This window comes from Rhinopithecus bieti, unplaced genomic scaffold (assembly GCF_001698545.2).
Source record: "Rhinopithecus bieti isolate Rb0 unplaced genomic scaffold, ASM169854v2 scaffold_30846, whole genome shotgun sequence".
NCBI classification, from domain to species: domain Eukaryota; kingdom Metazoa; phylum Chordata; class Mammalia; order Primates; family Cercopithecidae; genus Rhinopithecus; species Rhinopithecus bieti.
In genome coordinates this window covers 2,982,654-2,997,242 of record NW_016814438.1, presented here as the reverse complement: position 1 = coordinate 2,997,242, position 14,589 = coordinate 2,982,654, and the positions used below count along the sequence as shown (strand labels likewise).

The 14,589-nt window shown below is 40.1% G+C and overlaps 1 protein-coding gene and 1 long non-coding RNA gene across 5 annotated transcripts in view; one reads left to right on the top strand and one right to left on the bottom strand.

Annotated features, from left to right (window-relative positions):
* Window positions 1-14,589, top strand: part of LOC108514572 (uncharacterized) — an 84,368-nt gene that overhangs the window by 14,813 nt on the left and 54,966 nt on the right. The window lies entirely within an intron of this gene.
* The window catches only part of CCDC81 (coiled-coil domain containing 81), a 50,182-nt gene that overhangs the window by 5,306 nt on the left and 30,287 nt on the right, over window positions 1-14,589 (bottom strand). For both annotated transcript variants that reach the window (XM_017850855.1, XM_017850856.1), the window contains 6 exons: window positions 10,057-10,144; window positions 9,469-9,612; window positions 8,399-8,503; window positions 5,205-5,377; window positions 2,746-2,824; window positions 2,290-2,510 (listed from right to left, as the gene is read on the bottom strand). In XM_017850855.1, the coding sequence (XP_017706344.1) occupies window positions 2,290-2,510; window positions 2,746-2,824; window positions 5,205-5,377; window positions 8,399-8,503; window positions 9,469-9,612; window positions 10,057-10,144 (810 nt within the window). The remainder of the gene's footprint in view (window positions 1-2,289; window positions 2,511-2,745; window positions 2,825-5,204; window positions 5,378-8,398; window positions 8,504-9,468; window positions 9,613-10,056; window positions 10,145-14,589) is intronic.

Below are 14,589 nucleotides of genomic sequence, written 5' to 3'. Positions count from 1 at the left end.
ATTGTTAGGTTAAAGAAAGATTAGTTTGCAGAGTAATAGATAAGATCTCATAGACTATTTCATTTACAAAAGTGGAAGGAAAAATATGTGTGCATATTGCTTAAATATGAAAAATTGTTTAAATTTTTTTGTAAAAAATAATGAAGGTTAATATGTATCCTATTTTTTAATTATTTTTTTACAAAAAAATTTTTAAACATTTCCTATTTAAGCAATATGCACATATATATTGGCTACTTAGTAGGGGAGATTGCCCTTTTTTTTTTTTTGAGGCAATCTCTCTTGCTCAGGCTGAAGTGCTGTGGCGCAATCTCAGCTCACTGCAACCTCTGCCTCCCAGGTTCAAGCATTCTTGTGCCTCAGCCACCCGAATAGCTGGGATTACAGGCGTGCACCACCACGCCCAGCTAATTTTTGTATTTTTAGTAACGACGGAGTTTCACCATGTTGCCTAGGCTGTTCTCAAACTCCTGGGCTCAAGTGATCTGCCTGCCTTGGTCTCCCAAAGTGGTAGGATTACAGGCGTGAGCCACTGTGCCCAGCTAGCCTTCAGTTGATTTCTTTTAATGAGAATGAATTGTTATTTTTGAAAATAAGAGCAAAAAGAAAAAAAAAAGTATAAATAGCTTAGAGTCCTGTCTGGATCACCCTGACTAAATTATCCCCTTTGAAAGAAAGTGGCCTTCTATTTGTCACAGAGAATCTAAGATCACATGTTCAGATGAACCAGAGAAGGACCAGGGAAGGGAGTTGGAAAAGATAAGGGAAGTGAGAGAATCTGCAATAACCAGTAAAGAATATGTAAACAGAAAACAAGATCTGACCAATACAGAAATAGGGATTTGTTCGGTTTCTGCAAATGCTCTCACATACATAATCTCATCTAATTCTCCCAGTAAGGATAGGACGGGCAGATGTGATTATTCTTCTTTCTCATATGAGGACAATAAGGCTCAAAGACCTTACGTGTGACATGGCCCAAGTCATACAACTTAAAAGTGACAGAGTTTAACCTTCCTGATTCCAAGCTTAGGAAATAACTAGAGAAGCTAACAGAAGCAGAAGAGGAAGTAGCAATAGTGTTAGCAACAAATACAGAGGATCCCATATCTGGCTGTGGAAAGCACACTTTGCTTCCCACTATGGGACAAGTGATGGCGGTTCTGCTGTTATAAAACAGAAGCTAAAGAGGAGCTGAATGCTTACGTAAGGGATTACATTTAAAAAAAAAAAATCAGTGGGAAAGACATCTTCCTTTCAGGCATGTTTAGGCTTTACAAATATATCAGATAAAGGACTTGTACACAGAATATATAAAGAACTTTCAAAACTCAACAATGAGAAAAGAGTTTATAAAATAAGCAAAAGATTTGTGTTGATACTTTATACCCTTAACCAAAGAAGATACACGGATGGCAAATAGGCATATGAAATGATGTTCAACATCACTAGTCATTAAAGAAATGCAAATTAAAGCATGAGACACCACTGTACACCTATTAGAACATCTAAAATTAAAAAGACTGATTGGGCTGGGTGCTGTGGCTCACACCTGTAATCCCAACACTTTGGGAAGCTGAGGCAGGAGGATTGCTTGAACCCAGAAGTTCAAGACCAGCCTGGGCAACATACCCTGTCACCCCAAAAAGGTTAAAAATTAGCTAGGCATGGTGGCACTCGCCTGTAGTCCCAGATACTCCAGAGGCTGAGGTGGGAGAACTGCTTGAGTCCAGGATGTTGAGGCTGCAGTGAGCCATGATCATGCCACTGCACTCCAGTCTGGGTGACAGAGCAAAACCCTGTCTCTAAAATAATAAAATAAAATTAAAATAAATAAAATAAAATAAAATAAAATAAAATAAATAAAAAAAAAAAAAATAAAAAAAAATAAAATAAAATAAAATAAAATAAAATAAAATAAATACTGATTACCCCAAGTGCCGGGAATGATGGGGAGGACTGGAATTCTCATACACTATTGGATGGGAATGTAAAGTGGTACAACCACTTTGGAAAACACTAAAATGTCAAGAGAGGTTTTTAAAATTTTACTTAATAACTTTTTCTTCAGATAAGGAATTAGGATAAAACAAGATGAAGCATGTAATAACTTTAAAACAATGTCTCACACAAATAACTCCTCAATGTGTTGGCTATTATTCTTACTATTCTTACTTCTCCACTATTGTATGAGAAAGATGCGGGGCAGGGACAGAGTGGAGAAAGAGAGAGAAAGGAAGCAGAATAAGTGAGGAAAGGTGGAGGGAGAAAGATCAGGGGTCTCCTTACTCTCTTTGTGTCCTCTGAAGCATTTGCAAATCCCGCCTCTGGTCCACTAGTTGATGCAGGATGGCTTTCCTCTTGAGGTTAGCAGCTGCCTCCAGCTGGTGTTTCATGTAATTTTGTTCTCGCTTGTGCTTTTCCACCATCAGTTCACCCTCATTCTTACCAAAGATGGGCTCAGAGGAGTCTGGCTCAAAGGGCGGCAGCCGGGAGGGTTTGTTCTTTATCTTAAACAAAGATACACATAATGCAGAGATACACATAATGCACATAATCATTCTATCAGGGAATAAGCTTTATGCACAACCCTGTAATGTGGTAAAATACCAGTATCTTACAGGAAGGAATGTGGGGCACAAAACTACCAAATGCATAACACATAAAATATAACAACTTATACATATTTTAGGATGTTATTGAAGCATTGCGTAATTTTAAAAACAATAATATTTGTCCCCTTACCTGTGCATCCAAAGCTCTCTTGTAACACTGTGTTTCTTCCATCTTATCTTTTAAAAATTTCGCTCTTTGCACAGCAAGTCTGGCAGTTAAGAACAGGAGAAGATGGACCACAGTTTTGCAGTCTTTAGTAATACAGATTAACATCATCAAAACAGGTTTAATAAATATTAAATAGGAATAAGAGCCTGGTAAATAAAAATGGATGTTTTATTCTCGTAGGTTTCATTTTAAGAAAGAAAAGAGTAACTCAAATCCATAGGCGGCCGGGCACAGTGGCTCATGTGTGTAATCCCAGCACTTTGGGAGGCTGCAGTGGGCAGATCACTTGAGTTCAGGAGTCCGAGACCAACCTGGCCAACATGGTGAAACCTGTCTCTACTAAAAATACAAAAATTAGCCAGGGGTGGTGGTGGGTGCCTGTAATCCCAGCTACTCAGGAGGCTAAGGCAGGAGAATTGCATGAACCTGGGAGGTGGAGGTTGCAGTAAGCCAAAATCACACCACTGCACTCCAGCCTGGGCAACAGAGCGAGACTCCAGCAAAAAAAAAACAACCAAAAAACCAAACCAAAACAAAACAAAAACTCCATAGGCTAGTGAACAGTGTGTTGAACACAGGACAGACAGGACAGGTATAGACAGGTGACTGACCATATTGTCCAAATGGCTTACTACTAAAACAGCAGACACATCACCACCACTCCACCTCTTCCCACACCCACCAGTTATTTTAAAAATCTAGATAAGAAAGCAGGCAGTGACTATTCATTCTATAAACTGATCTATTTTGAAATCTCTTAAGTTACCTATCCTATTAAAAATTATGGTTCTATTATATGTAACTTCTAAAGAACCCATATATGATCTTTCAAGTTGAGTATAATGGAACATATACATTTTATAGAAATACATTTTTTCATCACGGAAGCTTGCTTCTTATATGTTTTAGGAGTTTCTGTTCACACTATTAACAGCCTCCACAGTTGTTCTCCCAATCTCAGCAGCAAAAATGTGGGCCCCCTTAGGCATATATAAACTCCATGTCCCTGACCCTATCCCAGGTCTCAGATAGCCCAATCTGGACCAATCAGATGCTCTTTCCTGAAAATGTGGAATTGACAGTACCATTCTCCAAGTTTGAGCCGGAACACAGATGATGTCAACTGAGGGGCTGTGTATGTAAGCAGAGGGAAAGCCGCTTTACGTGGCTTTTTACTCACTGGTTCCAGTCCTTCCTATGTTCCCTGTACATTCCTGCCCTCAGGTTCCATGGGACACCCCTACATAATTATAATAAAACCTCAGCTTTGCCATGAGGTCATTTGAACATCTAATAGCTAGGAACAGCTGCTCAAGACGAGTCCCTTTCTTCATCTACTGGTATTGGTGATTGCAAAAACAATACAATACAAGATGATGCTCTGTATCATAGTAATTACAGATTGACCATCACTACTATAATGACAGCTTTTTCATTTTTGTAATAAAAAATTATGGTACTGATACAGAAGGGAAGTGCTGGGAAGGGAAGAGCGTGGTCCCTTTAAATGATATGGAAGTGGGGGAAGGGCATGGTCCCTGGCTAAGACTCCACCTGTGCCCATGGACCTAGATGAGGACAGGCATTTTGTTTTCCTGCCTAAATGTTGCATTTCTCAAGACTACCCTGGTCTGTCACACCCCCATCCTGTGCCTCTAAAAACTCCTGAGACCCTAGCAGGCAGGCACACAAGCGGCTGGACATCAAGAGAAACACATCAGCAGAGGAACACACAAGTGGCTGGGCGTTGAGAGGATGTCCAGAGCACACCAACAGGCACTGGCATGCCAGCAGGCCGTCAACCAGCAGAATAATGTGGAGTTTGGCTGAGGTGGTTGGAAGGGAACCCGGGCTGCACAGCAGCCCGACCCCAGGGGAAAACCATCTCCTTTTTGGCTCATCCATCTGTTGAAAGCTACTTCCACTCAGTAAAACCTTGCACTCATTCTCCAAGCCCACGTGTGATCCGATTCTTCTGGTATATCAAGGCAAGAACCCTCGGATACAGAAAGCCCTCTCCTTGAGATAAGGCAGGGGTCTAATTGCGCTAACACAAGCCCCCTACAGACGGCTAAACTAAAAGAGCCCTCTGTAACACATGCCCGCTGGGGCTTCAGGAGCTGTAAACATTCACCCCTTGATGCCGCTGTGTGGCCAGAGCCCCACAGCCTGCCCGTCTGTATGCTGTCCTAGAGGTTTGAGCAGCAGGGCACTGAAGGAGCAAGCCACACCCCCATTGCGCGCCCTGCGAGGGGGACAAGAGAACTTTTCCCATTTCAGTACTGGCTGCTAACTGGGTTAGTCTGCTCAGTTGGTTACAGTGTGCTAATGAAACTACAAATGCTGATTCAATCCTACATGGAAAGTAACCACATGAAAATTCCAAATTCATCTTTCAGAGCATGTGTAGCTGGACTCACTCCTCTGTGAGTTGCACTTGTTCCAGGCGATCCATCAACTCTCTGTATTGTCTTTGCTTTATTTCGTTTTGCTGTCTGTTATCCATTTGTTTCAGGAGACTCCGGGAATATTCCTCTTGCTTAAGAGCATTAAACGCAGGACTGAGTGGCCGTTTGTCAAATAGGAAGGATTTCTAGAATGAAAGAGAAGCAATTCATTTATGCTAGAATACCAAAAAACAAGGTTAATAATTCAGAAGACTAAAGTCAAACAGAAAATATTTAATTTATAATATTTGCCCAGCCCTCAACACACTGACCAGCTAGTGTTGAGGTAACCCACAGAATCATATGAGTATGTTCAAGGATAAAGCTGAGTTGAGCTATGTCACCAAAACACCAGGGATTTGGTCTAGGTCCTCACCGCACAGAAAGCCAATCACTGAGACAATGATTATTGCCCAGGAAGAAGGCTTTAATTGGGTGCTGTAGCCAAGGAGATGAGAGATCAGTCTCAAATCCATCTCCTTGACCAACTAAAAGCAGGAGTTTATATAGCAGGGAAGAATTGAAACTATGTATGGGAAAACCAGAATTCGGGAGGGATAAGGAAGCAATCATGGTCGGTGGAGGGGCCTGGCTCATTGTCTGAATGCAATCATCTGGTGAGTTTCAATTCTTTGATACTTTTTGGAAGCCTAGTGGTTTTTTTCCTGAGGAAGAAACTCAGATAAAACAAACGTTAAGTTTCAAGCTTTAAGACCAAAAGGGTCAATTTCTATGTTTATTTAAAATAAAAACAAAAATAAACAAAAAAACCTGTCTGTGGGACAATTGGGTCAATTTCAACTGGAATCCCATTGCTGAAACAGAGGAAAAAGGACTCCATGGAGTAGGTTGTGAGTTAGCATTTTACAACATCCAGATGGAAGGAAGAAGGAATTCTGAGTGCATGCAAAATCATGCAAGGACAGAGAGGAACTGGAAAGAGGGCAAACTGAATACCTACTGTGGGCCTGGCCATTCTAGATCCTGGTGATCCAACAGTGAGCAACAACAGAGATCCTCACACTCATCAAGCCTGCATGCTGGTGCAGGAGACAGACAAGGAACAAGAAACGGTACATCGGGTCATTTAAGATAGTGCTAAGTGCTAGGAAGCTCTCTTCCCACCCAGCAAGTGGCTGGGTGGGAAGAGAGCTAAACTGGTTGGTTATTAAGGGAAGGCTTTTCCATGGAGAAGATGAATCACCCTCACTGTAAATATCAGGGAGACCTGTGTTCTATACAGAAGGAACATTAAGTGCAAAGACACTAGATAGAAACAAGCTAGGCATGTTCAGTGAGCAGAAAAAAAGTCTCTGTGGTTGAGGCATAGTGACTAAGGGAAAGGAGAAGGCATAGTGACCAAGAGGAAGGCAAGAGTCAGTGTGTAGAATTTGACAGTTGAAGGTGAGGAGTCTAAATTTCATTTTAACTCAATGGGAGGCCAGTGGAGGTTTTCAATGGGAGAATAGTATGTTTTGGTTAACAATATTATAATATCACTTTGGTTGCTATGTGGAGAATAAATTATAGGAGAGCAAGAATGCAAGCAGTGAATCTAAGGGAAATATTGCAGAAGTTGAGCATAACAGTGTGGCTTAGCAGCACTTTCAGTGTGGCAACATTAAAGACGAAGACATTTGGACAGATATTGGATACATTTTGGATGTAAAGGCAACTGGACTTGCAAATGATTGGATGTCAGGAACAGAGAAAGGAATACTGAGATCATGACTAGATAACACGTTTGTGCAAAATGGCTGGTGCGTGATACCACTTACTAACATGAGAAGACAGAAAGGAACAGGTTAAGGAGGGAATCAAAAATTCTGTTTAGGTCTTTTTAAATTTAAGATGTGTATAGATATATCAAAGAAGAGATACACAGCAGTGATAAATATAATCTGGAGCTTATATATAAGAAGAGAGAACGATCATGCCTAAATTTCAGAAGCCCCATGCTCTCTCTCTCCTTCCTTCCCTGCTTCCCTGCCTGGAATGCTCTTCCTCCCTTGGTTTCTCTGCCTAACTCTTGTATACCAGAAACTCTTCCCAAATCTCTGGTCTAAGTTAATGAATCTCTTCTTTTGCTCATATAGTGCCCTTTTTCAGAGATTTATCGTCACATTGGTTATACCACACAGTTGTCTCTTTAAGTGTCTGTCTCTCCCACTAGAGACCTCTTCAGAAGAGGGAACCTTGAATTCCTAGACACCAGCACAGTGGCCGGCATGGAGGAATTCAATAAATGTTTGATGATGAATAAATAAATTATATTTTATTAGATTTATGTCCAGAGTGTCGACTGCCTAGATGGTGGTATATAAAGAGAAAGATTCAGGCAGAAATAAAGGTAGGCACATGATGACTGAAAACATTAAATCAAGCAGTGAAGCAGTTGGCTCACCACCATCTGAATCTGGGTTTCCCAAACATTAATGCAAATACAAATCACTTGGGGATCTTATTCCACCATAGATGCCCATTCAGGGAGTCTGGGGTGGGGCCCTAGATTCAGCATTTCCAGCAAGCTCCCAGGCAATACTGATACTGCTGGTTCTCTTAGGTCCTTGGGCTGGACTTTAGTAGTATATTGCTCCCTCCTCTCCATCCATCCCACATCCTGGTTGAGAATTACCATAATTAACAAGACCTGCAGTGACTAGTGGGAACAGTACAGTGAATGTGAGTGGTGTGGCTATAGACACCAGACAACGCCTGCCCTAGAAGAAAGCTTCAAACTGCACCACCCACTTTTCAACTCCGCCGCTTTAAAAAAATGGCACAACTGGCCGGGCACGGTGGCTCACACTTGTAATCCCAGCACTTTGGGAAGCCAAGACAGGCAGATCATGAGACCAGGAGTTCAAGACCAGCCTGGCCAACATGGTGAAACCCTGTCTCTACTAAAAATACAAAAGTTAGCAGGGCATGGTGGCAGGCACCTGTAATCGCAGCTGCTTGGGAAGCTGAGGCAGGAGAATGGCTTGAACCTGGGAGGCAGAGGTTGCAGTGAGCCGAGACCACACCATTGCACTCCAGCCTGGGTGATAGAACAGACTCCGTCTCAAAAAAAAAAAAAAAAAAAGGCACAACCTGCGACACAGGGAGTGGATCCAAAGACTCACGATGGGCCAGGTGTTAGCAATAGAAATTTTAAAAAGACTTACATAAAATTCTGGTTTCTCATTCTTGTGGCTTCTTATAGCTTCAGCAACTCCAAGATTATAGGCAGCATTTTTCTGATTCTGTTCTCTAGTAGCCAGACTTTTCATCTATTGTATATAAAAAAGTTTTAAATTAAATTTTTAGTTACATATTGAAGTGGAGCCTTTAAAAATTTTAATTCTATTACATTAAAATAATCCAGCCATGGTAGAAACCTGCCTTTTGGAGGCAATGGTACCTTCTGTTATCTCTATAGATTTATAAAAGTAGATTGGGAAAGGTATTTTATTTCCTATTCTTGGCCTTTAGGTGCCACCAGGGGGATCTAAGGAATGGAAGAACTCATCACAAATGCAGGAAAGGGCAGTCAGTAGGGTCAATTATTAGACACCACATAAATCTGGATACAGCAAGTGTAAAAGTGCCTTTCTGTCTTTGCTTGAAATAAGACATGAATATGAAGGGTAAAAGCCTTCACCAGAGTTGTATTTTATCAGAAATAAAGAAACATAAATCCAATAATTCCACCTTTAAAATTCAGACCTTAGGTTAAAGAAAATCAGTGATATGTGCAAACATTCGACTACATGGATATTCATCCCATTGTTGTTTATTATTAGTGAAAACATCAACACAAGTTTTAGTCTAACAGTAAATACATGATTAGATATGTCACAGTACAGACATATGATGGAACATTTTTAAATTACATTATAGGCTGGGCTCAGGGGGTCATGCCTATAATCCCAGTACTTTGGGAGGCAGAGGCGGGAGGAATGCTTGAACCCAGGAGTTGGAGACCACCCTGGGCAACATGGTGAAACCCCATCTCTACAAAAAATACATAAATTAGCCAGGTGTGGTGACATGTGCCTGTGGTCCCAGCTAATCTGGAGGCTGAGGTAGAAGGATCACCTGAGCCCAAGTAGGTCGAGGCTGCAGTGAGCGGAGGTTGTGCCACTGCATTTCAACCTGGGTGACAGAGCTGTGCCAATAAAAAATAATAATAAATTACATTATATAATCATGTTCTACTGCCCCATATTAAAGACTGATCAAGGTGTCGGACTACCTGGTGTCTGAAGAGAGCCTCCTGATCTTTCAACATCTGATACTGCTGTATGAGTCTCTCATCTTCTATCTCTCTCCTCCTTTCCTCACCGTAGTACAACGGGGAATTTCGTTGTGCTCGTTGCAAACATACATAGCACATTTCCTACAATCCCAAATTTCAGGACAAATAAATTTTTACATTTTACCTTTCTGGTTTCACATTCCTGTCACAAGCTCTCCAAAGGCTAGGTATATCAAGAAACCTGTTTTTAATGGCTATATTAGTGACAGCAAAATGAGATTTGCAGTGTGGACCCCAGAAATATTCTAAAGGATCTTCTGAACTCGCACTTCATCAGAAGTATTTATGAACTCGCACTTCATCAGAAGCAGTTGAAACTTAGAAAGGGATTTCTCAATTCTTTTTTTGTTTACCAGTGCATCTTGACTAGTAGATAGATTTATCACAGTTCAGTTTTGAGCCTGAGTACTTGAGTACTTCAGCCATACTCATATAATTAAGCAAGAGAGATTCCCAGAACTCTCTTTGAGAAACAAAAATCAGTATAAGATTTTGATGAGGCTTATTTGTTTGGAAACACTGTACCTGTCCTGCCTTATCATGATCCTGACAAGCTGGAGATGTTTGGGGCTTCATGTCACTGTCATGTTTCAGACAACCTGGAGATGATAAGCTGTAAAAGCAATGCAACATTAATTAATGTTTAATACAGTCTGACCTCAAGAGCAGTAATAATTATAGAAGCCAAGTATAAGATGAAGAAAAATATCTCAGTGATTTAGTTCAGAACAGCTGTATGTGTAGAGGTTAAGAATATGTACCACAGAATCTGAATTTGTGTCAGACGATAAAGGTGGGTTTGAATCCCAGCTTTCTTGCTTACAAGATGACTGACATCAGACCAGCTGTGTAATCTTACAAAATCTCAGTTACCAATTATGTGAAATGGGGATGAAATTTATTCATTCCACAGAAATGTATTGAGTGCTTACCATGTACACTATTCTAAGCACAGGAGAAGCAATGAAGAACAAAATACACACATAGAAAAGTCCCTGCCCTCATGGAATTAACATTCTGATGGAGATAGAGAGCCCAGTGACAAGATAAATAAGTGAACTCTATAGTATGTTCCATGATGATAAATGCCTTGCAATGCTGGAGGAATGGAGTGTTAAACTGTAAAGAGAATGGCCAGGGAAGTTCTTACCAAGGAAGTGACATGTGAGTAAATACCTGAAGGAAGTAAGGGAACAACAGTGTAGATATCTGATGGAAGAGACATTCCAAGCAAACAAACCAGTGCAGTCCTTCAGTTGGAAGGTGCCTGTGGTCATTGTGGTGGAGGGAGATGAATTAGGGGTGAGTATTAATATTAATATTAGTATTCATTAGAAAATAGGACTGATATTATCACCTAAAAAGCAGCTCGAAGAATGAAAATATTTATTTTTTAATTTTATTTATTTTATTTTAATTTTTGAGACAGAGTCTCACTCTGTCACCCAGGCTGAAGTACAATGGCGCGATCTCAGCTCACTGCAAACTCAAGTTCAAGCGATTCTCCTGCCTCAGCCTCCTGAGTAGTTGGGATTACAGGTGCACACCACCACACTCAGCTAATTTTTGTATTTTTAGTAGACACAGGGCTTCACCATGTTGATCAGACTGGTCTCGGACTCCTGACCTCATGGTCTGCCCACCTTGGCCTCCCAAAATGCTGGTATTACAGGTATGAGCCACCTCGCCGGGCCAAGAATGAAACTATTTAAAAGTAGAGAAATAGAGAATAGATTTAGATGCTCAAACATGCATTTAATAGGAGTGCTGAATTTTTAGGATAAAGGAAATGGCAAAGAACAATATTTTAGAAAATAACAGATAAGAATTTTCCAGAAAGTCATGACTCCTAAGAATAGCCATGCAGAACATCAAGAAATAAGAAAAATTCTTAAAAGCTACAAGAAAGAATGACAATCAGATTGACTCAGACGTTGCATCAGGACAACTGTCAGGAGAAAATGGAGCAATATCATTAAAATGCTGAAGGAAAATAACTATGAACCAAGAATCAGCACTCAAGAGCGATAACACAGTAAGAATCATTTTAAGCAATACAAAGAACAAGTGTACTGAAAAGACAGGGAACCATTACAGGATATACTTTAGCAAGAAGAAAAATGAACCCAGGAGGAAGGACAGGGATATAAGAAACAGGCCAGGCGTGGTGGCCCACACCTGTAATCCCAGCCCTTTGGGAGGCCAAGGCAGGGGGATCACTTGAGGTCAGGAGCTCGAGACCAGCCTGGCCAACATGGTGAAACCCTGTCTCTACTAAAAATACAAAAATAACCAGACATGGTGGTGTGCGCCTGTAATCCCAACTACTCAGGAGGCTGAGGCAGGAGAATTGGTTGAGAGTGGGAGGCGGAGGTTGCAGTGAGCCAAGATCACACCAGAAAAAAAATAAAAAGGAAGAAAAGAAAAGAAAAAGAAAAAAGAGGAAATGATGGTGACCAAAGAAATTGGTAAACATGTTGGCAAATCCAAATTAATCTTTGACCATAAAATAATACAAATTTTTTAACACTTAAAACCAATTTGGAACAAAAGTTCTAGACAACAAAAATACAGGTTTGGAAGGGGATGCAGTTTGAAGGAAATTGAAAGCATACTGAGGAAATGTGGTCAAAGGAAATTCAAAGCATACTAAAGAAATGTGATCAGTCCAACAGAAAAAGGGTAATAATGAAGTTAAATGGACGTAAATAGAAAATACAAAATAAGACAGTAAAGATAGGTTCAAATATACCAATAATTACAACTGAAATTAAAGTCTAGATTGAGTTTTAAAATATCCAAATATAAGCTATTTAGTAGAGACACACATGAAATGGTAAAATACACACAAAAATTCTTAAAATGGCATTAAAAGGCTATTCCAGGTAAAATACTAATCAAATGTTTCATTGTTAATTATGTACTACAGAAATGAAGGCAAAAGATTTTAGTAGAGACAAAGGAAAATATTTCATAATGATAAAAGGAACTATCTACCAAAAAATCCCAGACGTGTAGAATTTAATATTGCTTAAGAAGCAAAATTGACGTAATTACTGAAAATATACCATCATGGTTAAAGATTTTAATATCTCTCAAAAAAAATAGTAAGGATTTTAAAGCTTTTAACGACTTATTTTAACAAGGTTTAGCTAATATCTAAATATCTAGAAATTTACGTCTAAGGAATAGTAGTATACAGTGTCTTCAAGTATACATAAAACAATTACCGTAAAAGTACTCAAGCTAGAAAAGAAGGTTCAGCAAATTACAAAGTACCAAATAACTGACATTAAGTGAACCACAGCATAAAATGAGAAAGTGCCCCCACTAAAAACCTCTATTCTCCCATCCAAGTACTAACCAGGCCCGACCCTGCTTAGCTTCCGATTCGGTGGCTCAAGCCTGTAATCACTTGACCGATGACGCCGACACGAGGCAGGAATCGAGACCATCCTGAAACGGTAAACCCCCCGTCTCTACAAAAAACAAAAACACCGGCGAAGGGGGGCGGCGGCTGACCCCAGCTACCGAGAGCTGAGCAGGAAGAATGCAAACCCGGGAGGCGGACCTGCTGAGCTGAGATCGTCACTGCCATCCCTCCGGGCGACAACGAGACCCCCTCAAAAAAAAAAAAAAAAAAAAAAAAAAACCTCATATTCATTTGGAAAAGTAATAAAATTTGAGTCTTCTGAATAACCAATGAATTAAGTATTGTATAAGTCTACACTCCCTTACTGTAATTCCAAAATGCAAATGCTCAACTCTGACCTCACTGGTCATGTTTTCTAATTTCTTATAACTTGTTCATACTTTCCATTCTTTTAATTTATGTAAAGATTTTAAACATCTTATTCTATATTCTGTATTTTATAATGTTCAGGATCCAAAATCCTTGAGAGCTCAATTCTTCCATCTTTTTTGTTTCTGATGGCTCTCATTATGTGGCAGCTTATTTCCACGTGGTCTTTGTAATTTTGGATTCTGACCTCATTTTTAGCCCAACTCCATCTGTCAGAAGTCAGGAGCCTGAGATGAAAATAAGATCCTTTAGAGCAGGGGTTGGCAAACTTTTTATGAAAAGGGCCAGAGAGTGAATATTTTAGGCTTTGAGGGCCACACAGTCCCTGACGCAAGTAGCAGGTGCAGATAATATGCAAATGCAGGGGCACAGCAGTGTTTCGGTGAAACTATTTATAAAAACATATGGTGGACTAGATTTGGCTCTCAGTAGAGGACCTTTTCAGATTATTTAGACCACCATATTGCTAGAAGCAGAACCCTTTATTTTTTAATAACTTCTCTTAGGCCTCAAAATCTGGGGTTGGGCGAATGCTGATTCCCTAAAAGTTTGATTTAAATAACCTGTCAGATGCAACTGACATGAGGAAGCAATAAGAAATATGTCTCAATCTGGATTCTTATGATCCAAGACGATTCACTTGTATTTTTTTTAATCCTCTAACTTGGAGTGAAAATTTTACAGAATCACTAACCACTACATGCCCTTCAGCACCAGCCAAATTTGCACTTCCTATAGTAGTCACTATTTTGAATAACGATGCCATCTTCTCCCAGTGACCTAAGCCAAAATCTGGGGTCATCTTTGACATCTCCTTCTTAACCTCCCTTAACTAATCCCCAACAGTCAAAGCTAAAGCTTTCCGTCTGATCTTTGTTTCATACCCTTATTACCTTTCCCTAGACGAGTTATACTCAACTGTTAAACAATGAAAGTACTATCCTTCTTAGTTTAAACAAATCTTACTCAAACCCCAATATATAAAACAGAAAAACAGCACACATCCTCCAGTGGAAGTGAGGACATAGAGCCCAGAGTCCCACCCATCTGGGCTGGGTGGGACTCACTCTCAGTCTTTGATGTGCTCTTAAGGCCCTCTGAGGCCTTAGGGTCATTTGTTGGAAATAGATTGCCTAGACTACTGCCTTGATCTGCTAAATTGTGCTACACTTTTCCATTTTATTACACCTCTTCCCCTGCTGCTAATCTTATCCCTCTAGATCATTCTTTACTCTTCTAAAAGAATTTTTTTTTCA